Consider the following 24,781-nt stretch of genomic DNA (forward strand, 5'->3'; position numbering starts at 1 on the left):
GCCCAGAGCCTGCCGTCCATCACCTGGGCCCCCCCAGGCCGCATCATATTGCTGAGGCAGGAGCCTTGCACCCTATCCCAGTCCAGGCTTCCTTGTTCTATTTTGCTCATTTGCTCTCCTCTGTGGATTAAAAACATGGCTCATTTGCATGGGTTTAGAATTAGCTTCTCATTTACATGCCATTACTTGGCGGTGGTGAGGAGCTCTGAGCCAAAAGTGAGTTGGTGGAGAGAAGCTGGTGTGATCAGTTGGAGGACCGGCTGGGGGGGCGCATCTCTTGGATAAGCTCAGTCTGGTGATATTGCTGGACCTTGCGGTCTCCAAAACCTCCCCTTCAGGCTCAGGCAGTTATTCCTGTCTGTTTCCCACCCCGCATTAGCGCTTTGCTTCTTCCCATGTCACGATGGGGAAACTGAGGCAGTTGGGGCCAAGTCCCAGCTGGAACGTGGATGAAAGATCATCCTCCGGCCAGGACCCTGGTCCTTTCTCTGCCTGGTCCTGGGTCCTTGAGGCTGATCTCGGTGATGGTATCCCTGGGTTCCTGCACTTCTGGCCAGTTTTGGTCAGTGGGACAGACTGATTGGCAGGAGGAGGAGGTTGGGGTATTTACCTCCTGTCTCCCTCATCAATGCCTAGTTCTGTTCACAGTGCTGGGGTTTGTGCTGCTTCTGGAAAGAAGCAAGTGGCTTGTCCAATTTGGGGGGCCCAGAGGTGACTGAGAAAGGAGCTGGCTGTGGGCTGGTTTGTCGGCCAAGGTGCCCCAGGTGGAGGGAGCTCAAGTAGGCACCCTGAGGTGGGACCTGGTTGGAGTGGCTTCAAGGAATAAGAGTGCTACTGTGACCAGAGGAGAATGAGTGAGGACTGAAGGATCAGAGGCGAGGGCAGAGGGGAGGAGGGCCAAGACTGTGCCTGGCACTGCCTTGTGTGCCAGCGAGTGCTTGGATTTTATCTTTGGGGCTGTAGGAGTCCACAGTGGGTTTTCAGCACTCCCAGAACAGTGAGCTGGGATTAGAGTTTGGGAGAAGCCCTTGACCCTAAACTTTGAACTAAAATCTGAGTCAGAATGTCCTGGATTCAACTCCTGGCTCTGCTGCTAAGTTACTCAGGGACATGCACATGTCACCTCCCCTCTCTGAGCCCCAGTTTCCCTATCTATGACCACAAATGAGGTTTAGCCACGGCATTTCCCTCAATGGGATGCTGAGATAATTAACCAACGTGATGCACATGAGGTGCCTGAGCATAAAAAGGATGGGAGTTTTTCTGCTGGTAGCTTCACATAGACCCTATCATCCCTTTAAGGCGTGGGGGTCTGTAATGATGTCTCTTTTCCATTCTTGATATTGGTCATTTATGTTCTTTCTCATTGTTTTTCGGTCATTCTAGCTTGAGCTTTATCAAATTTGTTGATCTTTTTAAAGAACCAGCTTTTGGGGGGAGGGGCTTTGTCGATTCTTTCTACAGTTTTCCATTTCATGCATTTCTACTATTATGTCTTTGATTTCCTCCCTTCCACTTATTCTTCTGTTTCTAGCTTCTTAAGGTGGAACCTGAGGTCACTGGTTTTAAGATCTTTCTTCTTTTTCCCCCCTTTTTTCTAATATAAACATTTCAGACTCGTTTCATGAACTTTTTAACATTTTGATTAAAAAGTTAAAAAACTATAGGATGTATTAAAATTACATTGAGGAGTGAATTGCATCATATGTAAATTGTCACTCAATAAAGCTGTTAAAGGTGACAGTGCAAAACGGCCTGGCAATACAGCGACACACATGGAAGACATAGGAATTTGAATTCTTAGAGCCTGACACAGCGGTTGCCTTTAGTGCAGGCAGAGAAATAAACTCTAGTTGGGGGGTAAATCTCTGTTGGCTTCTGGGAGGCTGTGAGTTGTCCTGGAGGACTGCCATTGCCCTCTTGCCATCTTTGCCTCTGCCCCAGGGCCTTTGCACGGCCATTCCCTTAAGACATGCTCTCCTTTCACCTTCTCAATTCAGTGACCTGTCCTCCTGCCCCAACACTTGGCCTGCACCTGCGCTGCCATCGAGGGCTCCCATCCTGGCCTTGTGTTTTCTAGCACATTTAACACCTTTCTTATATACTATTTGCTCATTTATTAATTCATTGTTTATTTCCTTTGTCCCCTACTGAGAACATCAGCTCCTCATCTGTCTATTCCTTCGTGTCCCCGCCAACCCAAACAGAACCTAGTACGCAGTAGGTGCTCAATAAGTGCATATTGGATGAAGGGAAGAAGGAGGGAAGGAATGCAAGCAGGCAGGTAGGCAAGTTTCTTGGCCTGAAGTTGCAATTCCCATACAGGGGCAAACTCACCGTATGACCTTGTGCTGTACCTCAGTTTCCCCAGCTGTAGAAATGGGGCCACACTGCCCAAGACCTCACCAGTCCCTTCTGCTGCAAGGCTGTAGGTGTTGTGTTTATGGCTTTGGCTCTCTGGAGGCTTCTCTGGCCCCGGCTGCCCAGGTTGGCTGCTCCCTGGGGACCTGCTCTGCTGACACAGGATTCTTTCCTGGACTATCCAGCCCCAGGCCGACACTCGATCCTGGCCCCACTTCCAGGCCAGCGTCCGCTGATCGGCCTGCTAGGGCCAGGGCCCCAAGACTCTGCAGAGGGACAAGGGACTGTCTGTGCAGTCTCCGGGGGGTGTGTGGTGAGGCCAGGGCCCTGCCAACATCAGCACAAGCCGCAAGGACTGAGGACAGTGCCGGGACCTGCGGCCCAGAGCTACTGCTGTGGAGGAGACAGCACCAGGCGTGGGTGCTGCCTGGCCCCTGTGCTCCTTGCAGCTCCTCACCTGCTCACCATGGGGACCCTCAGCTGCAGCCCTGATCCACGGCTGACCACAGCACCCCAGGGCTGGCGGGCCACTGAGTGCCAGATTCTGGAGACCGGCTTGAGGAAGTCCTGCGGGATGGACACTGTGGAGAATGGTACGCTCCAGCTGTGGAGGAGGGAGGCCGTGGTGGTGGAAGCTTGCCCTGCTCTATTTTCCCCAGCTCCGCTGTGGCTTCTGGAAAGTTCTGGGAGCCCAGCTGGAGGTGGGAGTCTCTGACAAGTCCTTGCCCTTCCCCAAACCTCAGTTTTCCTCCCAGTAGGATGGGTGTGAACGTCACATTTCCGTTGGCTCTTGCGTGGGCTTCCACCCAACAAGCACTGAGCATTTCATGGGCAGGCACCTTGGCAGGGGCTGATGCTACAGCAATGACAGAGTGGCAGAGGTTCGTGGGGGAGACAGACGCGAGGCAAAACAGATAAGAAGTCTTTGGTGTATCAATCAGTGAGGAGAACCTTGAACAACATAAAGTAGCAAGGAGAGAATAGATGATTGTGAGGCTTGAAGGTCTGGACGTTCTGCAGGGTCCTGAACATTCCCAACTTGAGGCTAACTGTGCGTTCTCGGTGAGGCCCCGGCCCTGGCTCCTGCATCTGTGCGCAACAAAACAGCAGGAGTTAGGCTCCGGGGCCCTGATGTTCCTGCCGAGGCCACCAAACACTGCAACTGTGACAGCGTATCTCTGCATCTGGGCCTGGTTTCCCCACCTGTGACAGTGCATCTCTGTGTCTGGGCCTTGGTTTCCCCCCCTGTGACAGCTTGTCTCTGTGTCTGGGCCTCGGTTTCCCCACCCGTGACAACGCATCTCTGTGTCTGGGTCTCAGTTTCCCCACCTGTGACAGTGCATCTCTGTGTCTGGGCCTCAGTTTCCCCACCTGTGACAACGCATCTCTGTGTCTGGGCCTCGGTTTCCCCACCTGTGACAGTGCATCTCTGTGTCTGGGCCTCGGTTTCCCCACCTGTGACAGCTTGTCTCTGTCTGGGCCTCGGTTTCCTCACCCGTGACAACGCATCTCTGTGTCTGGGCCTCGGTTTCCCCACCCGTGACAGCTTGTCTCTGTGTCTGGGCCTCGGTTTCCCCACCCGTGACAGTGCATCTCTGTGTCTGGGCCTCGGTTTCCCCACCCGTTACAGTGCATCTCTGTGTCTGGGCCTCGGTTTCCCCACCGTGACAACGCATCTCTGTGTCTGGGCCTCGGTTTCCCCACCTGTGACAGTGCATCTCTGTGTCTGGGCCTCGGTTTCCCCACCTGTGACAGTGCAACTCTGTGTCTGGGCCTCGGTTTCCCCACCCCTCTGTGTCTGGGCCTCGGTTTCCCCACCCGTGACAACGCATCTCTGTGTCTGGGCCTCGGTTTCCCCACCTGTGACAGTGCATCTCTGTGTCTGGGCCTCGGTTTCCCCACCTGTGACAGTGCAACTCTGTGTCTGGGCCTCGGTTTCCCCACCCGTGACAACGCATCTCTGTGTCTGGGCCTCGGTTTCCCCACCGTGACAACGCATCTCTGTGTCTGGGCCTTGGTTTCCCCACCATGACAACGCATCTCTGTGTCTGGGCCTCGGTTGTCCCAATGTGCCCTAAAGCAGGAGGAGACTGCTGGCCCTGTGGCCCCTCCTACCTTTGACTCAGGTTTGACTCACAATGCCCCTCACTCACTTTCCCCCTGTGGGGGGGTGGGCAGCTCCCACCCCCACTCCTGCCATGGAGGGTGGCAGGCAGCCCAGGTCGGGGCTCAGGGGCTGGGCCCTGGGTTCCCGCCCCTGTGTCAGCGTCTGGAGCCGCAGGCTGTGACCTGAGGGCTTCGGTCGCAGGCTCAGGGCCAGGCTTGTACGTCCTGCCGTCCACCGTGGGCTACATCAACCACGACTGCACCAGGGCGGTCAGTCCGGCCTACTCCCTCTTCTGGAGACCCCGCCCCAGTAAGATCGGTAAGATTGGGTGCCGGTGGGGGCTGGACGGGTGGGGGAGGGGCCCTCTGAGCCTCCCGTCTCCCCTAGGTCCCCGCGGCCCCGTCCCCTGCTTGCGGAGTGACCCTGGGGAAGCGCTATGTCCTCTGTGTCCTTGGATAAGAAGGGAAGGTAGAATGCAGCGTGCTGCCGAGCCCTGAGCCTGTCTCCTGGGCCTCGCGGCTTCCTTGCTGCCTGACTTTGGACAGGCTGCTCAGCGGCTCTGTGTCCCAGTGTCCTCCCCCACGAACAGTGACAGTGTGCCCCTTACAGAGCTGTCCTCACATGAAACCAACAGGTGCCTGCAGACGTCCGTGAGCCAGGATCAGTGCCTGGTGCCTAGACAGCGCAGTGGAAATGGGCTTCACGGGGGTCCTAGTCTCAGTATCTGCGTCAGCAGGACGGGGCTCCTCACAGACAGCTGTGGAGAGGGCAGGGTGGTGCGGACAGCCCGTGGGCGGCGGGGCTGGCCCGGTCAGTGGGGTCCTTGCTTCCGCATCGCCCACCTTGCCCCTGGCCAGAAGAGCTGCATCAGGATGTGTGCGAGGGTCAGCACCGTCAGTGCCGCTAATGTGGGTGGCCGTGGCCCCAGCTCACTGCTCATTCCTGTTAGTGGAATCGCTGCCACGTTCTAGCAACACTCTGCCCTTCACATGAATGCCCACAGACTCCATCACCCCATTTTCTAGAGCTGAGGTCCCGGAGCGCCCTGGTTGGGGAGAGTCCCGCACGAGGACTTTGATTCACAGGGATGAAGGTTTGGGGTGGGGGTGGCTGACGGACGTGTGGGGCAGCAGCTTCTTCTCAGCCTTTAGAATCAGCAAAAATCCCAACCCAACCTGAAACAAAACTCCAGAAGCTCCAAGGAAGGGTTAAGAACTTCACCTCTGGCCCAGAGCGGCCTGGGTTCCCCAGGGACATCCTGGGACAGAGGGACAGACAGGCCGGGGAGTCAGGGGTGGATGGGGGGCCAGGGTAGACTTTGCTGGTTCCCCAGGGAAGACTTCTTGGAGGGGGAGGCATGTGGTCTGGGCTTTGCAGGATGAGGGGTTCAGTAGAGCCCCCAGGAGAAAGGGACTCGGTAGGGCTGGCAGCAGACGCATGGGCCTGGAGCTGGGACGTGCTTGTGCGCCAGCTCGCATGTTGTGCCACCCGGTGAATCCATGAGCTGGCGTGTCGTGCCACCCGGTGAATCCGTGCCAGCTCGCGTGTCGTGCTGCCCGGTGAGTCCGTGCCAGCTCGTGTGTTGTGCCGCCCGGTGAATTTGTGTCGCAGCCATGACACGCAGAGGCATGAGCATTTATGGCTCACCAGTGGCGGTGACATCAGTCCCAGCGACTGGTCCCAGCAGTGAGGTGCCCCGCACTGGGCCGCCCTCCACGGACCCTCCCGCCATTCCATCTCATCCCGCCACTGAGGAGACCGAGGCAGAGACGCAGCTCACGGGGAGCCATGCTGAGACCCACGCAGTCCCACCCAGGGACAAGCCCAAGCATGCAAAGAGCCCCTCCTCAGGGTCTAGTCTTGCTGTACGTGCAATTCCAACCAACCCACCAGCTGCTTCCCTGGTCTGAGGGCTGGGACAGCTGTGATCACAAGGACACAGAAATGCTCATCAGGACAAAGTTAAGGCAGAGACCCAGGCCCCTAGGTCAGAGCAACCCTGCCTCAGTGGTCCAAGGTGGGGCTGGGGGCTGTCTGGAGGGTGGGAGTGCCTTGGGGTGGACCAGGGGCACTGAGCGGGGTCGAGGGGGCATCGGAGGTGCCCTTAGGACTCTGGGCTCCTCCCCCCAGCATCTCCACAGGACACCATCCCCGGGCCTGTCTACTTCCTGGACCCAAAAGTCACCCGGTTTGGCCGAAGCTGCACCCCTGCCTACTCCATGCAGGGCCGGGGCAAGTCTCGGGGTGAGTATCTGACCAGTGCTGCTCCACAAGGACCCTGCCTTTTCAGAGTCCTCTCCTTCCCCTCCCTTCACCCAGTTCCTGGAACTTCAGTGTCTTTGGATGACAAAATCAAGGGGCTCTGAGGAGGGGCTGGGGGCCCTGAGAGAACCTGAATGCGTGAAGTGGGCCAGGGTGACAGTGACACTGAGCACATGTGGTGCTGTGAGGGCAGCTGGGGCTCATCTTTGGCATGGGGGGGACAAAGGGCATGGTAGGGACTGTGGAGCATACAGCAATCCCCTTCACGGGCTCCAATCAACTCACTTCCACCTGACATACCTGATTAAATGACCTGATTCCAGTCTCCCATCCACCCACCCTTTCATCTTTTGACCTATCACCCATTTGCTCATCCACTCACTGATCCTTCAGTTCATCCATCCATCCATTCACCCACCTATCTATTCAACCTACCCAACCATCCACTTGTTCAATCATCCAATCCATCTATTGATCCACTGATTCATCCATCAACCTATTTATCAATCCATCTATCCCTCCATCCACCCTCCATGTATATTATCCATCCATCCATCCATCCATCCACAATCCATCAACCCATTTATCCAGCTACCCAATCATCTACCCATCCAACCACCCATCCATCCTTCCTTTCATCCATCCATCCATCCATCCATCCACCCACCCAATCATCCATCCTTCCATATCCATCCATCCATCCATCCACCCAATCACCCATCCATCCATCTATCCATTCTTCCATGATCCATCCATTCATCCTTCCATGATCCATCCATCCACCCAATCATCCATCCTTCCATCCATCCCTCCATCATACGTCCATCCATCCATCCATGATCCTTCCATCCTTCCATCCCTCCCTCCCTCCATCCTTCCTTCCATGACCCATCCATTCATCCTTCCATGATCCATCCATCCACCCACCCAATCATCCATCCATCCATCCACAGTTCAGCTATTGATCCAACTATCTACATATCCATGGATCCATTCATCTACTTATTCACTCCTTACCCAACCACTCACCACCCATCCTTCTACTCATTCATTCAAACATGTATTAAGCTGAGGAGATGAAGTAGATTTGACATACCCATGCTTTTTGTAAGACCCCAGTCTGGTGGTAGAGTTAGGTCCAGGTGGAGACCATCCCACCTCACTGTGCTCATGTCTGGAGGGGAAGACCCAAGCCTGGGGGAGGTCCTTGGAAGGGCTGCGAGGGCTCTGCCTAGGAGGAGGGGGTGGGAAAGGCAGCAGGAAGGAGGGGCCTTTGGGGCTATCTGGAAGGAAGAGAAGCAGCTCCTGGGAGGTGGGAATGGGAAAATGGAAGGTATGCCTGGCAGAAGGTTGAGTGTGGGCAAAGGCCCGGAGGCTTAAAAGAGGACGGGGCAGGGGGGTACCTGGGTGGCTCAGTCGGTTAAGCATCTGACACTTGATTTTGGCTCAGGTCATGATCTCAGGGTCCTGAGATCGAGCCCTACGTTGGGCTCACACACTGGGCGTGGAGCCTGCTTAAGGTTCTCTCTCTCTCTCTCCCTCTGCCCCCCTCTCTCTAAAACCACAAAGAGAGAGGGAACAGACTACTCTACAGGGAGGTCTGGGAAGCAGGAGAGATACCTCAGGGCTGCTCGAGAAGTGCTGTGAGTTCCAGGAAGCATAGGGGCAATGGGCAGCCATGCAAGGTCTTTGAGCAGGTGAGGACTCCTGCCAACCCTCCTGTCTCATTCTTATAGGTCTGGAGGTGACACCAGGCCCTGGGGCCTACAGCCCAGAGAAGGTAGCCCCTGTGCGTCACCGGACGCCTCCGGCTTTCACTCTGGGATCCCGCCTGCGACCACAGCTCCAGGACACCTCAGCCCCTGCCCCTAACACCTATACCCTGCCCTCCCTCTGGGGCTCCCAGATATTCACTAAGCCCAGCAGCCCCAGCTACACAGTAGCAGGCCGCACACCCCCCGCTCGCCCCCCTCAGGACCCTGCTGAGATACCAGGTCCTGGCCAGTATGATAGCCCAGACCCCAACACCTACCGTCAGCGCCGGCCCGCCTTCACCATGCTGGGCCGGCCCCGTGCCACACGCCCCCCGGAGGAGACTCCTGGGCCTGGTGCCCACAGACCTGAGCAGGTCACCATGACCACAGCCAGGGCCCCAGCGTTCACCATGGGCATCCGCCACTCCAAAAGGGCTACCACCATGGGTGTGGACACCACACCCTGACACCTTTGGGGTCAGGACTCCCAGCTGCCCCTGGACCGAGCCTCAGTTTACCTCTGTGGTCACATGGGGTGTGGGCAGGCCCCTCCTGAGCCTGGCTTTGGCTGGTGGGGCGCTTGGAGAAGTGGGGGGCAGGTGCCTCTTTCCTCCTTTTTTCTGAACTCTGAGGTCCTTCTAGGCCACTTGCTTCTTTTGGTCCCTGGAGGCTGTGACCCTGCAGCCCTGTGCAGGGTGAGCTTCCGTCCAGTGCCCCAGTTTCTTCCTTCTGGTCACACCAGGCCAAGTCAGGCCAGGCAGAGAAAGGGAGAGCCCCAGCCCTCCCCAGCGGCTGGCTGGGGATGAGCTTCCTGTGTCCTAGAACTCGGTGTCCACCCTGCTAGGGCCTGCATCCCCAACACAGCTTGGGTTTCTGCTGAACTTGGGCTCTTCCCTGCTTCTCAAGGAAGCACAGCTGCCTGCGCTGGTCCCAGCCCCAAATCAGGCTGATACTCCTCCCTCTAGGGGCCTGCCAATAAATCTCTCTGTGGTACAAGAGCTGTCAGCATCACACATGTGAGTGCATTTAACCCGCTGTCCACATCAAAGGAAGGAGACTTAAATGCTGCTCTTAAGATCCAGCCCCCCAATTCTGCAGCCCCCGGGGGACTGGATGGGACCAGAGGAGGGATCCAGGGCTGGGTAAAAGCCAGGGCTTTGAAAGGGGGAAGCCAGGTAAGCTTCTTGGAAGAGGGGACATTGAAACTGGGTTTTGAAGGATGTATAGGAGTTTAATGTATTCTAATTTCCATCATCAGTAGGTGCCTACCATGTTTCAGATATTGATAAAGATCATTTAAGCGTCACAGCAACTCAGGAGGCAGTCAGTGTTTACTGAGAGAAAATGGGGCTTTGGAGAGATTGGACCCTTGCCTGAGGGCACACGCTGAGCCCTTGTGTCTCTCTGATGCCAGGATTTGAATCTTGGCCATTGGGCTCTGTTCCTGCCATGCTTCCCTAGGGACAGGAAGGAAACACATGGATGGTGTCATGTGACTGAGCCTCCTGTGTGATAAGCCCAGGTCTTATAAACCCCTGACCCAGAAAGACCCTAACCCAGGAGCTTGGGAGGGACAGACTGCCACCATGAGGAGATGGCCCAGGGGTGGCACCTCAGGCATGACCCAGAGGGGTCCTGAGATGCATGACCCTTACTCTGTCCCTTTTCCCCAGCCTGGAAATGCCAAACTTGAACATGCACCCCTTTACCCATGTAGGTGGATACACACCAGAACTCCTACACATACATGCACACCCACCCCTCAGGAGAACCCAGATGCCCCCCTCACATGCATACACATGTTCAAATATACACACAGTAGACAAACAGGCCAACTCTCATACGGTCCACATGTATGTAGAGACACACAACACACACAAACCCAGATGGAGGCTCCAGACCCCGACAACGCCCCCCCCCCCAGCAGACCCCAAGGACTTGAGCGCTGTATACCCTCTCATCCCGACCCTGCAGATGCACCCAGAGCAGTCCCAGCGTGACACACGCAGGCTTGGGGCAGCATCACCGACCTCCGCCTCACCCCAACGCCGGCCAATCCGCCGCGAGTCCCTCCCCCGCTTCGCCTCCTCCTCCACAGGCTTCGCGGGCCACCGCCAGGCTGTGATTTCATTTCTCTGATTTATCGATCCCGCTCCAGGCAGCCTCACCCCTCCTTCCCCACCTGCCCGCGCGCCCCGGCCCCCTCCCTTTGTTTCCCGGCAGTCAGCCCCACCCCAGGCGGGGGAGGGGAAGGAGGCTCTGTCGAGACTGAGGCCAGGAGGCTGGGTCCTGCGATGACCGGGGCCTCTCGACCCCCGGTGCAGAAGGAAGCCTTTGAGGTCTGGGTGGGGGACAAAGAGGCTGGAGACGGAGGGGCAGGCCGGCCTGAGAGGCCGAGGCCCAAGAGTTCAGTTGGGTTGATGCCAGACAGAGCTCCCCAGAAATGGAGGAGGAGCCCGTGACCCCCCCAGCTCATGCCCCTGGCTTACAGCCTGGAAAACTGAAGCCCAGGGAAGAGCAGCAGAAGGGGGACTGGGCTTCGCTCCTCCCTCCCAGACCCAGACAGCCCAACCCACACTCCTGGGCCCGAGTCTCCGCTGCGTGCCCCTCTCTGGGTCTCAGTTTCCTCATTAGGAAACCGAGCAGGGCATAATTTTCAAGTACCTTTCAGCTGGAACAGTGGGAAGGGAGGGGCCTGACCTTAGGGTTTGGGGCTCTCTCCTTCCCTGACCGCGTCCCCACCCCTTTCCAGGCGTCAGTTTTCCCATCAGTCAAAAACGGGAGAAGGCAGGTGATTTCTGTCTCTCCCACCTCTGTCCTTCTAGGAATTTGGGCAACGGGTGGGGGGCGAAGCTGGGGTCGCTGTCCGGGTCTTGGATTGGAAACATTGCTCCCTCCCTGGCTGCTGGATCCGAGGCAGCCTCCATGCCTTCAGCGGGCCTCAATTTCCCCAGCCTCCCTGCAGGCGCCGGGACGCCCAGGGCCCGGGTCCCAGGGGCGCAGCCCCCCGCGGCTGCGCGCTGGGCCGGGCGGATGACATCACCGGGCCGGGGGGCGGGGAGGGAGCGGGAGGGAGCGGGACGGAGGGGAGGGCCTCCTCCGCGCCAGGCGCAGCGCCCGGTCGGGCTCGGTCGGGCGACCGCGGCCATGACGCAGGGTCCGGGCGGGCGCACGCCCCCCGCACCCCCTGCGCCCCCGGAGCCCGAGGCGCCCACCACCTTCTGCGCGCTGCTGCCGCGCATGCCGCAGTGGAAGTTCGCCGCCCCTGTGGGCTTCCTGGGCCGGGGCCCGGCGGCACCGCGCACGACCGGGGGCGCGGGGGCCGCCGACTCCCAGCCCGAGCCGGTCGGCCCGGCTGGCGTCCCAGCGCTGGCGGCGGCGGTCCTGGGCGCCTGCGAGCCGCGCTGCGCCGCGCCTTGCCCGCTGCCCGCGCTCAGCCGCTGCCGGGCTGCCGGGGCCCGGGGATCGCGCGGCGCGCGGGGGGTGGCCGGGCCCCCGGACGCCGCCGCCGACGAGTGGATCCGCAAAGGCAGCTTCATCCACAAGCCGGCGCACGGCTGGTTACACCCAGACGCCAGGGTCCTGGGGCCCGGGGTCTCCTACATCGTGCGGGTGAGTGCGCCGGCCGGGATCCCTGGGATTACATCTTCCCCGGACTCCTAGGTTGGGGCTCCCCTTCCCCCTTCTCTTCGACCCTGAGAGCCAGGTCTCTCTTCTCTATCCTTACTCCTCTCCCCACCACCCTGGACCCCCATCTCCAGCCTGCGCGGCGCTGGCCGCCCCCAATGGGGCGGTGCTGGGGTCAGGGTTCCCACGGCGTCACGTGGGGAGGGGCGGGGAGAGGGCGGCAGGTGGGTGGAGAACACGCATGCGCAGGTGAAACATTCTCCCGCTCCATTGGTATTGCTTAGAGGAGTCGGTGGGGGGAGGACTTCGGTGGGCGCATCCTATCCCCCAGACCACCATTAAAAAGCGTCTTCGCTGACCGCCGGGTCGGAACCTGCAGATGCCTTGGCCAAGGTGGGGGGCGCGGGGAAGGGGTATCTGGAAAGGGGCCGCGCCCAGCCAGACTGCAGGATTCGATGGGAGACTGTGGGACTCGGGATGGGGTGTAAAGCGAGGGACCTTCTTTTATCCTGGTGCTTTATTGTGAACCTTTCAAACAGACGGAAGAGTCGGACGAATAGAGCACCTGTGTATCTCTACCTACGACTGTAAACATTTTACCTTCTCTACGCAAATGTCTACCCCTGTGTGTGCTTTTCGGCGAACCAGTAGAGTAAGCTCCCCCTGATGACACTGACTGTTAAGTGCTTCCGCACGGTCTCCCAAGAAAGCGGTCATCTTACCCACAGCTCATTGTCCCGTCTGAGAAATCACCAGAGATTCCAAAATGTCATCGAACATTGGGCAGGATTCACACCCCCTCGATTGGCTTTTTGGGACCAGGACCCTGGAAGTTAATGCGTTTCCATTTGGTTCTGTCTGTTCCCTTTACAACTGTCCCCAACACTTCCTGTCCCGTCTCTCCCAGGGCTGAGTTGAGTAGTGTCCCCTGCTGAATTCATGTCCATGGGCACCTGCAAATGCAGGCTTCTTTAGAAATAGGGTCTTTGTAGACATAATCAAGTTAAAATGAGGTCATCCTGGAGTAGGCTGGTGTCGTCGTCAGAAGAGGGAAATGACACAGACACACAGGGAGAAGCCACGTGAGGAGAGAGGCAGAGGTTGCTGCTTACCACCCCCAGGAGCTGGAGGAGGCTGGGAGGACCATCCCCTGGGGCCTCCAGAGGGTACGTGGTCCTGCCTACACCCTGATTTCTGACTTCTGGGTCTCCAGAGCTGGGAGAGCATACCTTCCATGGTTGTAAGCTGCCCGGCTTGTGGTACTTTGTTATGGCAACCCCAGGAAAGTACTGCGTCCCTGGTAGTGTCGCCATTTTGAGTGTCCCAGACCCTCCCTCCTCCATGCATGGTTCGGGTCTGAGCATCGTATCACGGGGGAGCCTAGGAGATGCGTAGAGCCTCAGGCCTAACCGTGGACTTGCCAGGGCCATGGACTGCCCCACATCCGGGATCTGTCCCTTTTCTTGTGGCATCTTTTAACTTGGTCCCTTGCCCTTTCTTTTCCTGAATCCTGGCAACGGGTCTACAGGCCTGACTGGGTTCAGGACTGGCTTTGTAGCAGGGGTGTTTCCTGGATGGTGCTGTGGACTTCAAGCACGGGGAAGCCGAGTCTGCCCCTTGGCTGTGGGTATGGGGGGTTTAGAATGTTCAGAATTCAGATGCTTGCATTGCGGGGTGCAGGCTGTTGGGTTATTCCCATGATCATGACTTTTTTGTCAACGCAGCAAATATCAAATGCATGCCCGTCCTGCCAGGCGCTGACGACCTGGTGGGAAATAAGGAAGATCTGGTCCCTGCTTTTACCGGGCTTAGATTCTAGAGGGAGACACTGACAGTAAATACAGAAGAGAACAAATAAATGGCAGATCTTGGCAGGTGCTAAATTAAAATGCAGAAATTTAAATAAAGTGATGCCAGAGTAAGCGACTGGGTGGTTACTTCAGCAGGGGTAGTAGGGGAAGGCATCTCTCAGGAGATGACATTTAGACTGAGACCTGAAACCATGAGGCCTCAGACACGAAACAACTAGGGAAGAGAGTTCCAGGCAGGGGCACGGCAAGTGCAAAGGCCCAGTGGCAGGGAATGAGCTTGGCATGTTTGGGTAACAGCAGGGGACCCATGTGTCTGGAGCTTATGGAGAGAAGGAGAGGAATAAGAGATTTGTGGGCAAGTTTGCGTGTAGGTGGTTTTAAGCAGGGATCAAAGGGTGGAGTTTGAAGTTTCGAAAGGGCCTTTCTGGTAGCTCTGTGGAAATGGGGTGGGGGTGGGGGCCAGAAGGGCCGCAGAGGGACCCAGGAGGGGGCAAGGAGAGATGACCTGGACCAGGGCAACATGGGGGTGGAGAGAAGCAGGGACACTTCTGTGGAGACGGAGCCCACAGGTGTCTCTGATAGATGAAGGGCCTTGACCTGGGCCCCATGGGGTCTGAAACAGTCTCGGTCCTCTGCTTTGTTTGCCTGGAAGCCTCACAAAACCCTAGAATGATCCCTGTTTGAGATGAGAAGGCGGAGCCCTGGAGGACAGAGACGGGAACGTGGCGTCTGAGTTCTAGGCGCACAGTTGAGTGCTGTGCGTGGATCGGTGTGCATTATCCTCACAACCCTGAGGTTGCCCACCCATTTTACAGATGAGATGTCTCCGGCTGCATCACCCTAAACCGCACTCAGAGCATTGAGGTACAGGATGTCCATTTTCTCACGTGAGAAGAGACCCCGGGCGGCAGCTCTGTGGCTGTTTAACTCAGCAGCTCGGTGACCTCATCATGGATCCAGGCTCTGTTCATCTGTGTTGGGGTGAATAACATCCCCCCAAATTCACGTCCACCTGGAACCTTAGAACGTGATCTTGTTTGGAAACAAGGTCTTTGCAGATATAATTAAGAAGAGGTCATGCTTGGGGTGCCTGGGTGGCTCAGTCGTTAAGCTTCTGCCTTCGGCTCAGGTCATGATCCCAGGGTCCTGGGATCGAGCCCCACATCGGGCTCCCTGCTCCGTGGGAAGCCTGCTTCTCCCTCTACCAGTCCCTCTGCTTGTGTTCCCTCTCTCACTATGTCTCTCTCTGTCAATTAAATAAATAAAATCTTTAAAAAAAAAAAAAAAAAAGAAGAGGTCATGCTGGAGTAGGGTGGGCCCTGAATCTAACGTGTCCTTGTAAGTCGTGTGAGGACACCTGGAGAAGGGGGCCATGTGAAGGGGGGGCGGAGAACAGAGTGACCTGGCTGCCCGTACAGGGACACCAAGGACCGCCAGGCTCTGGAGGAGGCAGGAAGGACCCTCCTTGGGGTGTCCAGCCCTGAACACCTAGATCTCAGGCTTCCAGTCTCCAGACTGTGAGAGAATATGCTTCTGTTGTTCCACGCTGCCCCATCTGTGGGGTGACAGCCGCCCCAGGAGACGAGTACGCCACCCTTGATATTGACTTCCCTCTCAGACCAGGTCCTCTCCTGGCTGTCCCATCATCCTACAGAAAAGAGCCTTCTTCCCGTGGGGTCCTTTCATGAGTAAGGGAGCCTTTCCCAGAAGTGCCCAGCCAGCTTCCCCTCATGTCTCATTGCCAGACTTGTGTCCGGTGAACTTTGCCTAAACCAGCTGTGTGGTGAACCGCATCATCACTGCCCAAAGACCTTCCTGAAGCAATGGAATGTTGGAGATCTCTGCTGTCCAATATGGTAGCCCCACGTGGCCACAGAGCCCTTGAAATGTGGCTAGTGTGACAAACGAACTAAATTTTAATTTTACTTAATTTTAAATTAAATTCAGGTGGTCATACGAGACACGTGCTTGCCCTGTTGGACAGCTCAGCTCTAGTTGTCCCCGATCTTCTGACCTTTCTGAAGGGTGGATGTCTGAGCAAAATTTTGTTGTTAACAAAGTGAACCCGCACTGTGGACAAGCCAGAATTTGCACCAAGCTCTGTGGACCACCAGTCCTGTCTTCCTCTCACTCATACCATTTTGACACATTGGACTTCCCCTTTCACAAAAATTCCACTGATAGGACCTTTCTGCTTTTTAAATTTTTAAAAAAGATTTTATTTATCTATTTGAGAGACAGAGTAAGCGAGAGAGAGAGAGAGCACATGAGCAGGGGCAGAGGTAGAGGAAGAAGCAGGCTCCCCGCTGAGCAGGGAGCCCGATGTGGGGCTCGATCTCCCACCCCTGAGATCATGACATGAGCCGAAGACAGATGCGTCACTCACGGAACCACCCAGGCGCCCCGAGAGCTTTCTGCTTTTTTGAGGTGCCCTCACTCATGCCCTCTCACAAGCTCTCCATGAACGAAAGTTTTTAAACTGTGTGCCCAGCTCTGCTCATGGTGCAGTGGGGCACAGAAAGACAGTGACCCTGGCCAGGTGGACTGGTTCTGGCTGGGGAGGGAATGGAGCTCAAGCCTGCACACATGTCAGTGAAATGACCAGGACTCTGTGTCACTCAGTTTTTCCTGAAGTGTGGTTTTCATATGCTGGTGATATGCAAGGGAACCATGGGAGGTTAACTGAGTAGAGATGTTTTTACCTGAAATGCAGCTTATTCCTCAAAGCAAGGGGTAGGGTGTCTCCAGGATGACTTAATTCAGTGGCTTGACAACATCCTTAAAGACCTGGGTCTTTCCATCTTTTTGTGCTGCCATCTTTAGCATGCTGGCTTAGCTGCCCTCATGGTCACAAAATGGCAGCCACAGCACTAGGCATCACACATGGATCCAACCATGTACACTGGAAGAAAAAGACCATCCCTTCCTTAGTTCTCTTTGTAAGAGACTGTCCACCATTCCCCCCACCCCACCCTGCCACACCTCATTGGCCCCAAATGGCAAAACCCATTCATAGCAAGGGGGATGGGATTACCAGATTGGCTTAAACCAATGCTGAACAGTGTGTGGTGCCCAGACATCTGGGAACTTGTTATAAATGCCCATTCTTGGGCTCCACCCCAGAGCTGCTGAGTCAGAAACTCGGGGTGGGCCCAGCAATCAACGTTTCCTGGTGATTCCAACATCCGTTAATGTTTGGGAACCACCAGTTTAAGACAACTGCTTGCAGTCCTGTTGGATTAACCGCTACTTATTTATACCCAGTATTTCGCAACCCTCCACCACGAAATGAACTTCAAATGTATATATATGTAACACCTCCCTGCACATTTATTTCCCCTGAGAATCGATATGATGTAACAAAGCAGCAATAAAAAGGAGAAACACAATGACAACAATGCATAATAACTTAAGATATGTTTCAATATGTAGATGTGTAGACTTCACTCCTGTAGACGCCACAGGGAGGTGGGCAGAAGCTTCCCTAGACAGGGCGTAACTCCAGCAACTCAAACACCATTGGATTTGCTGTAGGCAACGTGATATTCTAACCTAGTGCACAACTCCTGGTCATGATTCAATGTGTATTAAGACCGTCCAGAAAAGTTAAACAGAATCCCCATGTGACCCAGTCATCCCACGTCTGGGTGTACACGCCAAAGGAGTAAAAGCAGGGACCCCAACAGGTACCCACAGCCCTGTGCTCACAGCCGCACGAGTCACAGAGGCCAAATAAATGGGGGAAACACCCCAGTGTCCATGCACAGGTGAAGGATGCACCCAGCACGGTCCATCCATGCGCGGGAACACAATCCAGCCTTAGGAAAGAAGGGACCCTGACACCTGCCACGACGTGCAGGACCTCGAGGACACGGGGCTCAGCGAGAGGAGCCAGACCCAGAAGGACACATCCCGCAGGACCCCACTCCCAGGAGGTCCCCAGAGGAGTCCCATCCACACAGACAGAGAGGAGAGGGTGGGAGCTGGGGCTGGGGCAGGGGGTGGGGAGTCTGTGCTTTGTGGGGACAGAGTCTCCGTGTGGGGAGATGGAACGTTCTGGAGACGGAGGGTGGGGGTGGTTGCAGGACGGTGTGAGTGTGCTTCATGTGATGGTTACGATGGTGACTCTTATGTGTATTCTACCACAGTTAGAAAGTAAACAAACAAAAATTGCCCCACATGCCTCATGTTATGGGTGAAGTGAGTTAGATTGGAGGCATGGTGATCATACAGGGCATACACGAACGCCTGGCAGGATGTTCTGACGTCCTGAGGGACCTAGGACTGTGGTGTGAATGTGAGACTCCCAGTGCGAAGAGCGGGGTGCCCCATGCACTGGTGATTTTGCAGCTGTCTCTTGGCTGGTGTCCGACGGGTGTTTGCTCACGACTGGGTTCAGGTTGTGCATCCTGGGCAGGAAGCACAGGGCTGTGCTGTGTCTTCCCCATTAAGCAAAGCAAGAGGCGGGGATGGATGCCAGTCCTGATACCGATTCTGGAAACTTGGGTCACCTGGTGTATTGGTAAGAATGGTGTCCCCCCCCCCCCACTTCATGTCCACTGGGACCTCAGAATGTGACTTTATTTGCAGATATAATCTGGTGATGATGAGGCTGTCCTAGACTATTAGATTAGGATGGACCGAAAATCTTTATTTAGAGAGAGAGAGAGAGCAGGGGGAGGGGCAGAGGGAGAGGGAGAGAGTCTCCAGCAGCTCCCCGCTGAGCGGGAAGCCAGAAGCAGGACTCCATCTCACGACCCTGAGATCATGACCTGAGCCGAAATCGAGAGTCAGACCGACAGAGCCCCCCAGGCGCCCCAGAGCGTGGGAGTCTAACAGGATGGTGTCCTTCTAAAGAGAGAGAAACGGACACATACGTAGGGAGCAGCCATGTGCCGACAGAGGCAGCGACGAGCGTGTGCCTGCAGGGGCCTGGGGCCATCGCTGCCGGCAGAAGCTGGGGCCTTGCCCTGGAGCCTCCAGCGGGAGTGCCCCCTGCCCACATCTGATTTTGGACCTTTGGTCTCTAGAACCGGGAGACAATAAAGTCCCATTGTTGTCAGCTGTCCCGGTTGTGCTGCTTTGTTAGAGGGCCCAGGAGACCCACGCGCTGGCTAGGGTGACCTTTGTCTCCTTTATGAGTAGTAAGTTTCTGTGCGGAGGTACTTTTTTTTTTTTTAAAGATTTTATTTATTTATTTGAGAGAGAGGATGAGAAGAGAGAGAGAGCACATGAGAGGGGGGAGGGTCAGAGGGAGAAGCAGACCCCCCGCTGAGCGGGGAGCCCGATGCGGGACTCGATCCCGGGACTCCAGGATCATGACCTGAGCTGAAGGCAGTCGCTTAACCAACTGAGCCACCCAGGCGCCCTGTGGGGAGGTACTTTTTAATTTGGGGTCAGACCTTCAGAATTGAGGGATAATGAATGTAAAGCATGTACCGGAGTCTCAAGTTCATGGCAGGACTCGGTTTTGCTCACCAGGAGCGCGGCCACCGCAGACCTAGCCTAGCTGTGCTCCTGCCCTGCCCCAGGCACCTGCAGAGTCCCCCCCCTCCCGCCCCCCGCATCCCCATACTCTGGAACTTCCCTGGGGAGGAGGATTTAGAGGCTGTGCAAACATCCTGGTTGCCTACAAACTTCCACTGGTTTGTCCTAGCAAAAATTGCCTGGACGGACACTTCCCATTATGATCATGGCATGTTCATTCTAGTGCTTGTCAGGAAAACTCTACTAGGCCTCAAACCAGAGGCTGGTGGGAGCAATAGGCAGTTTCCTCCTTTCCTCAAACAAATGGAAAAAAAAATTTAGGATTCAATACCATAAAATTTGCCCATTTAAATTGTACAATTCAGAGGTTTTAGTACATTTACAGAAACCCTCATCCCAGAATGTTCCATCTCCCCAAAAAGAAACCCTGTTCCCATCAGCCATCATACCACCCCCCCAGACCCTCCTTCAGCCCCCAGCCCCCGAGAGCCCCCTTCCCGTCCGTGGATGAGCCTGTGCTGGACGTGTCACCCACATGGACTCACACCCCGTGTGGCCTTCTGTGTCTGGTTCCCTCCCTGAGCGTCGTGGGCTCGGGGTCCATCCCCGGGACCGTGCGTGTGGGCGCCTCGCTCCTGCTTGTGGCCGAGGGACGCTCCGGTGCGTGGTTGACCCACTCCATGGGTCTGATCATCTATTGATGAAGACTTGAGTCATTTCCTGCCATTTCCTTAAAAAATAAACCCAGTTATGTTTTTTTTTCTTTTTAAAGATTTTATTTATTTGACAGAGAGACAGTGAGAGAGGGAACACAAGCAGGGGGAGTGGGAGAGGGAGAAGCAGGCTTCCGGCTGAGCAGGGAGCCCCATGCGGGGCTTGACCCCAGGACCCTGGGATCATGACCTGAGCCGAAGGCAGACGCTTAACGACTGAGCTACCCAGGCGCCCCAACCCAGTTATGTTTATAAATGGAGTCTACTTAAAATAAAATGTTAAGCAAGTAATAGTCTGGGCCATACACGTAAGGAAGTCGACAGGTGTTGGAGGGTCTCCCCTGCTGGGAGTTTGGAGAGCAGGGTGCTCATCAGATCTCTAGCCTGGCCTGCTGCCGGAGCTCAGCTCCGTCCCTTCACCTCTCTGGGCCTCAGTTTCCCCATGTGTAAATCAGCTCCTTCCCTGTAGCATTCTAGGTTGGGCTCTGGGCTGCCTCTACTTCCACGTGTGAAAAGGGGAAGGTGGGATACAGAGCCATTTGGGGTCTCCTCCTGACCTTCTGTATCAGTGTCCTGGGTGCTGTAACAAATCACTGCACACTGGGCAGCTTAAATCAACGGCGGAGTCTTCTTCCCCTGAGGCTGCGGGTCTGAGAGGCTCCTGCTGAGGCTCCAGGGGAGGATCCTGTCCAGGCTCCCCCAGGTCCTGGAGGTGCCAGGGGGCCCTCGGCTTGTAGATCGGTCACTCTGAGCTCCGCCTGCATCTTACTGGGACACCCGTCTTGGATTTAGGGCCCATCCGCGGGCTCTGGGGGTGAGCAGGTGGACAAACCCTTCAGCGAGGCCAGCATCCGACCCACCACAACTGGTGTCCAGTGGGTTGTGCTTCTCGGGCAGAGGTCATGTTCACTGGCAGACCCAGGGCTGAATCTGACCTCTGAGCTTCTCCCCCTGCTGTCTATTTAAAAGTAAAAATTCAATTTCTGGTCAATGTTTACAAATTAGGAGGTTTCACACAAAAGCCCTGGATTTCTGGTGTCTTTTTAAAAAAAAATCAGGTGTCTGGCAGCACTGGGCCCCTCTGGCTATGGAATATGCAGTGTATGCACCCCCCCCCCACCTCTGGTCGTGCACTGGTGGGACTCCAGAGCCTGAGGGTGTGGGTTCAAATCCTGCCTCTGCCACCTACAAGCTCGTAACTTTTATTGAGCCTCCTTGGACCTGCGTTTCCTGAGGGTCACAGTTGTCACTTTGGTGTGGGCACAGAGCATTAAGAGAGGTAATTTGTCCCGCGTGCTTACGTGGTCAGTAGGTACTACTGTCTGTGGGTGCAGGAGCCCACTCTGACCATCTGCTAGCCTCCCCTGCCTGGCCCCATCAGCATCTGAGTTTTCAGTCCCTGTTCCCAGCCCTCCGGGGTGGCCCCATTGCATCCCCTCTTGTGTGAGCCCCCATCTCTCCAGTGCAGTTAAGTCGTGCACCCCACCCTTCATCCAAGCAGGGACTGGGGACACACTGGAGCAGTTAGAGAGGACTGGACATTAATTGGGGTGAGCCTGGGGGTGGTATGGGAATCAGAACCCCTCACCCTGGGCCTAGAACACCAACACCCACTGCACAGATGCCACACCCAGAGGGATGATACCTGTTGGGCAGCCAGCGTCCCACCAAAGCTGTCCTCTCAGTGAGAAAATCCACTCCTGGGAGCAGGGACCACAGCAAATTCCCTTTGAGGTCCCACATGTCTAACACATGCCTGGCATATAGGCCATGCCCATCCATCTGTCCATCTGTCCATCCATCATCCAGTCGTCCACCCATCCACCATCTGTCCACCCATCCATCCCTCTGTCCATCCATCACCTGTTTATCTGTCCGTTCATCATCCATCCATTCATCCACCATTCATCCATCCATCATCCATTTGTCTGCCCATCCATCTATCCGCCCATCCATGGCCCATCCTTCTGTCCATCTGTCATCTCTCTATTCATCCATCATATATCCACCCATCCTTCATCCATCCATCCATCCATCCATCCATCACCCCTCCATCTATCCATCCATCTACCCATCCATCCATCATCTATCTATCCATCCATCTACCCATCCATCCATCATCTATCTATCCATCCATCTATCCATCCATCATCCATCCGTTACCCATCCATCCAACCATCCATCATCTATCCATCACTCATCCGTCCACCCACCCATCCATCACCCATCCATCCAACCATCCAACCATCCATCTATCCATCCATCATCCATCCAAGAGAAGGTGAGACAGATCTGTTCACTCCCCTACTTAAAAGTCTTCCATGGCTCTCCAGCTTAACCCGGCCCCTCATCACAGCCCTAGGGCACTGCAACCTCCTTGCTTATGTCCTGTCATCTTTCTTTGCTCCTTGATTCTCTGCTCTAGCTACACTGGAGTGAGTCTGTGGCCTCTCCACACTTGCTCTCACTTCTGGGTCTTGTACTTGTCATTCCCTTTGCCTGGGTCTTTGCTTGGCTTGCTCCTACTCTTCATCTGGTCACTATCTCAGTTAGCAGTCACCATGTAACAAATCATCCCACAATCTAGTGCAGGACAACAAACATTTATTATTTCTTGTGGTTCTGTGGGTCAGCTGGGGCTGAATGGTCTCTTCATTCACATGGCGATTGGCCAGTGTCAGCTGGGATGATGGGGATGGGCCACATGTCTGTCCTAATGGAGCAGGCTGGCCTGGCAGGATTGCAGGGACCTGAGACCAGTGCAGGGACAAGCTCCAGGCACAAGTGCCCTTTAAACCTTGACTGTGTCACCTTGGCTGACATCCCATTGGCCCAAACAAAGTCCCGTGGCCAACCCAAGGGCTTGGATGGGGGGAGGAATGACTTGCGGACATGTTTACAGTCTGTCAACAGCATACGGTTTCTCTCCCAGAAGCACCCACTGTAACCTGCTAGAATTATTCATCTATGCTCGTGCAAACACACACACACTGTATTTACATGCATGTGTGCACGTGTTCCTCCTTGACCCCTTGTCCACATGAATGGTGACTCACCAAGACCTCTGTTCTACACATTGTTTTTGCTACTTAATGATAGACCTTGGAGATAATCTCATATAAATACATTAAAAAATTCTTGTCTTTTTTACAAATACATACTCTTCCATTCCAAGAACCATGATTTGCTTATATTTAGCAAGAAGACAGGGCACCCAGTTAAATGAAAAGTTCCAATGAACACCAATAATTTTTGGTATAAGTATGCCCCATGCACTGTTTGGGACATACTTATACTAAGAAAATATTCATGGGGCGCCTGGGTGGCTCAGTCTTTGAGTGTCTGCCTTCAGCTCAGGTCATGGTCCCAGGGTCCTGGGATCGAGCCCCGCATCAGGCTTCCTGCTCTGCGGGAAGCCTGCTTCTCCCTCTCCCACTCCCCCTGCTTGTGTTCCCTCTCTCGCTGTGTCTCTCTCTGTCAAATAAATAAATAAAATCTTAAAAAAAAAAAGAAAATATTCATTGTTTAATGGCAATTCCAATTGAACTGGGGTCATGTATTGAATCTCACAAAACTGGATGTGTTGTGTTTCAGGGTGTCTCTAATTTCTTGCTAATTTGTTCAGTGCTACGGGTCCCCACAGGAAGGCAGGGTGTGTGCAAAAGGTGCACCTGAGGGGCAGGACTCACAGAGGAGGGCCAGGTAGAGGGAACCAGCCCCCGGGGCTAGCATGAGGGGGAGCTTGGGGGAAAAGGGAGTGGGTGGGCGCTGACGCACTGGGGCTGTTTGGGGGCAGCAAACACCTGCCCACCTGTTCCCCTTCTAGTCCTGCAGGCTCAGAGCCCTGTGGAGAGGGCGGGACATGGGCCACCCCACATGGTGACTTTGCACACACCGGCAGTCCTGGGGCTGATGTATCTGTGGGGTAAAGTCCTAAAAATGCAGTTTCAAGGTCAAAGTGTGTGTTCGTCTAGGTTTTTTAAAAATTGAGGTAACATTTACAATAGTTAACCATTAACCATTTTATTTATTTATTTATTTATTTTTTAAAGATTTTATTTATTTATTTGACACAGAGAAAGCACAAGTAGGCAGAGAGGCAGGCAGAGAGAGAGGGAGAAGCAGGCTCTCCACTGAGCAGGGAGGCGGACGTGGGGCTTGATCCCAGGGCCCAGGGATCATGACCTGAGCCGAAGGCAGCCGCTTAACCGACTGAGCCACCCAGGCGCCCCTATTTATTTTCTCTTCTATTCTATTCTATATTTTATCTATTTTATTTTATTTTATTTTATTTTATTTTATTTTATTTTATAAGTAAGGTCTAGGCCCAGCATGGGGCTTGAGCTCATAACCCCGAGATCAAGAGTGGCATGTTCCACTGACTGAGCTGGCCAGGCGCCCCAACCATTACCCATTTTGAAGTCTACATACAATTTAATGGTATTTAGTACCTTCACAAGGTCGTGCAACCATCACCACTCTCTAGTTCCAGAACATTCCCTCGTCCCAGAAAAACCCGTCCCCATTAGCCGCCCTCCCCGCTCCTCCTCCAGTTGCTGGCACCTGCTGACCACCTTTCTGTCTCTGTGGACTTGCCCGTTCTGGACGTCGCACACGCATACCGCGCATGTGCATAGGAGCGGTGCTGCCCCGTGCTGT

The 24,781-nt window shown here is 55.2% G+C and overlaps 2 protein-coding genes across 2 annotated transcripts in view; both read left to right on the forward strand.

The window, feature by feature from the left end:
• The first annotated feature begins 1,760 nt into the window (after positions 1 to 1,760).
• CIMAP1D (CIMAP1 family member D) lies at positions 1,761 to 8,951 on the forward strand. Its single transcript, XM_078059591.1, has 4 exons — positions 1,761 to 2,954; positions 4,670 to 4,777; positions 6,599 to 6,712; positions 8,467 to 8,951. Exons 1-4 carry the CDS (start codon positions 2,444 to 2,446, stop codon positions 8,949 to 8,951), a joined length of 1,218 nt encoding a protein of 405 aa, XP_077915717.1. The 5' UTR covers positions 1,761 to 2,443.
• Positions 8,952 to 11,556: 2,605 nt separating this feature from the next.
• The window catches only part of SHC2 (SHC adaptor protein 2), a 29,359-nt gene continuing 16,134 nt past the window's right edge, over positions 11,557 to 24,781 (forward strand). Inside the window, exon 1 of the mRNA XM_036100741.2 lies at positions 11,557 to 12,096. Coding sequence (XP_035956634.1) covers positions 11,632 to 12,096 — 465 coding nt within the window. The 5' untranslated portion in view covers positions 11,557 to 11,631. The remainder of the gene's footprint in view (positions 12,097 to 24,781) is intronic.

This window comes from Halichoerus grypus, chromosome 1 (assembly GCF_964656455.1).
Source record: "Halichoerus grypus chromosome 1, mHalGry1.hap1.1, whole genome shotgun sequence".
NCBI classification, from domain to species: domain Eukaryota; kingdom Metazoa; phylum Chordata; class Mammalia; order Carnivora; family Phocidae; genus Halichoerus; species Halichoerus grypus.

What these genes read in the sequence shown, in the direction of transcription:
- CIMAP1D (XM_078059591.1), top strand. Translation starts at nt 2,444, where the DNA reads ATGGCTTTGGCTCTCTGGAGGCTTCTCTGGCCCCGGCTGCCCAGGTTG. An exon ending in GATGGACACTGTGGAGAATG is followed by an intron (nt 2,955 to 4,669) that starts GTACGCTCCAGC and finishes CTTCGGTCGCAG; the next exon opens with GCTCAGGGCCAGGCTTGTAC. An exon ending in CTTCTGGAGACCCCGCCCCA is followed by an intron (nt 4,778 to 6,598) that starts GTAAGATCGGTA and finishes TCCTCCCCCCAG; the next exon opens with CATCTCCACAGGACACCATC.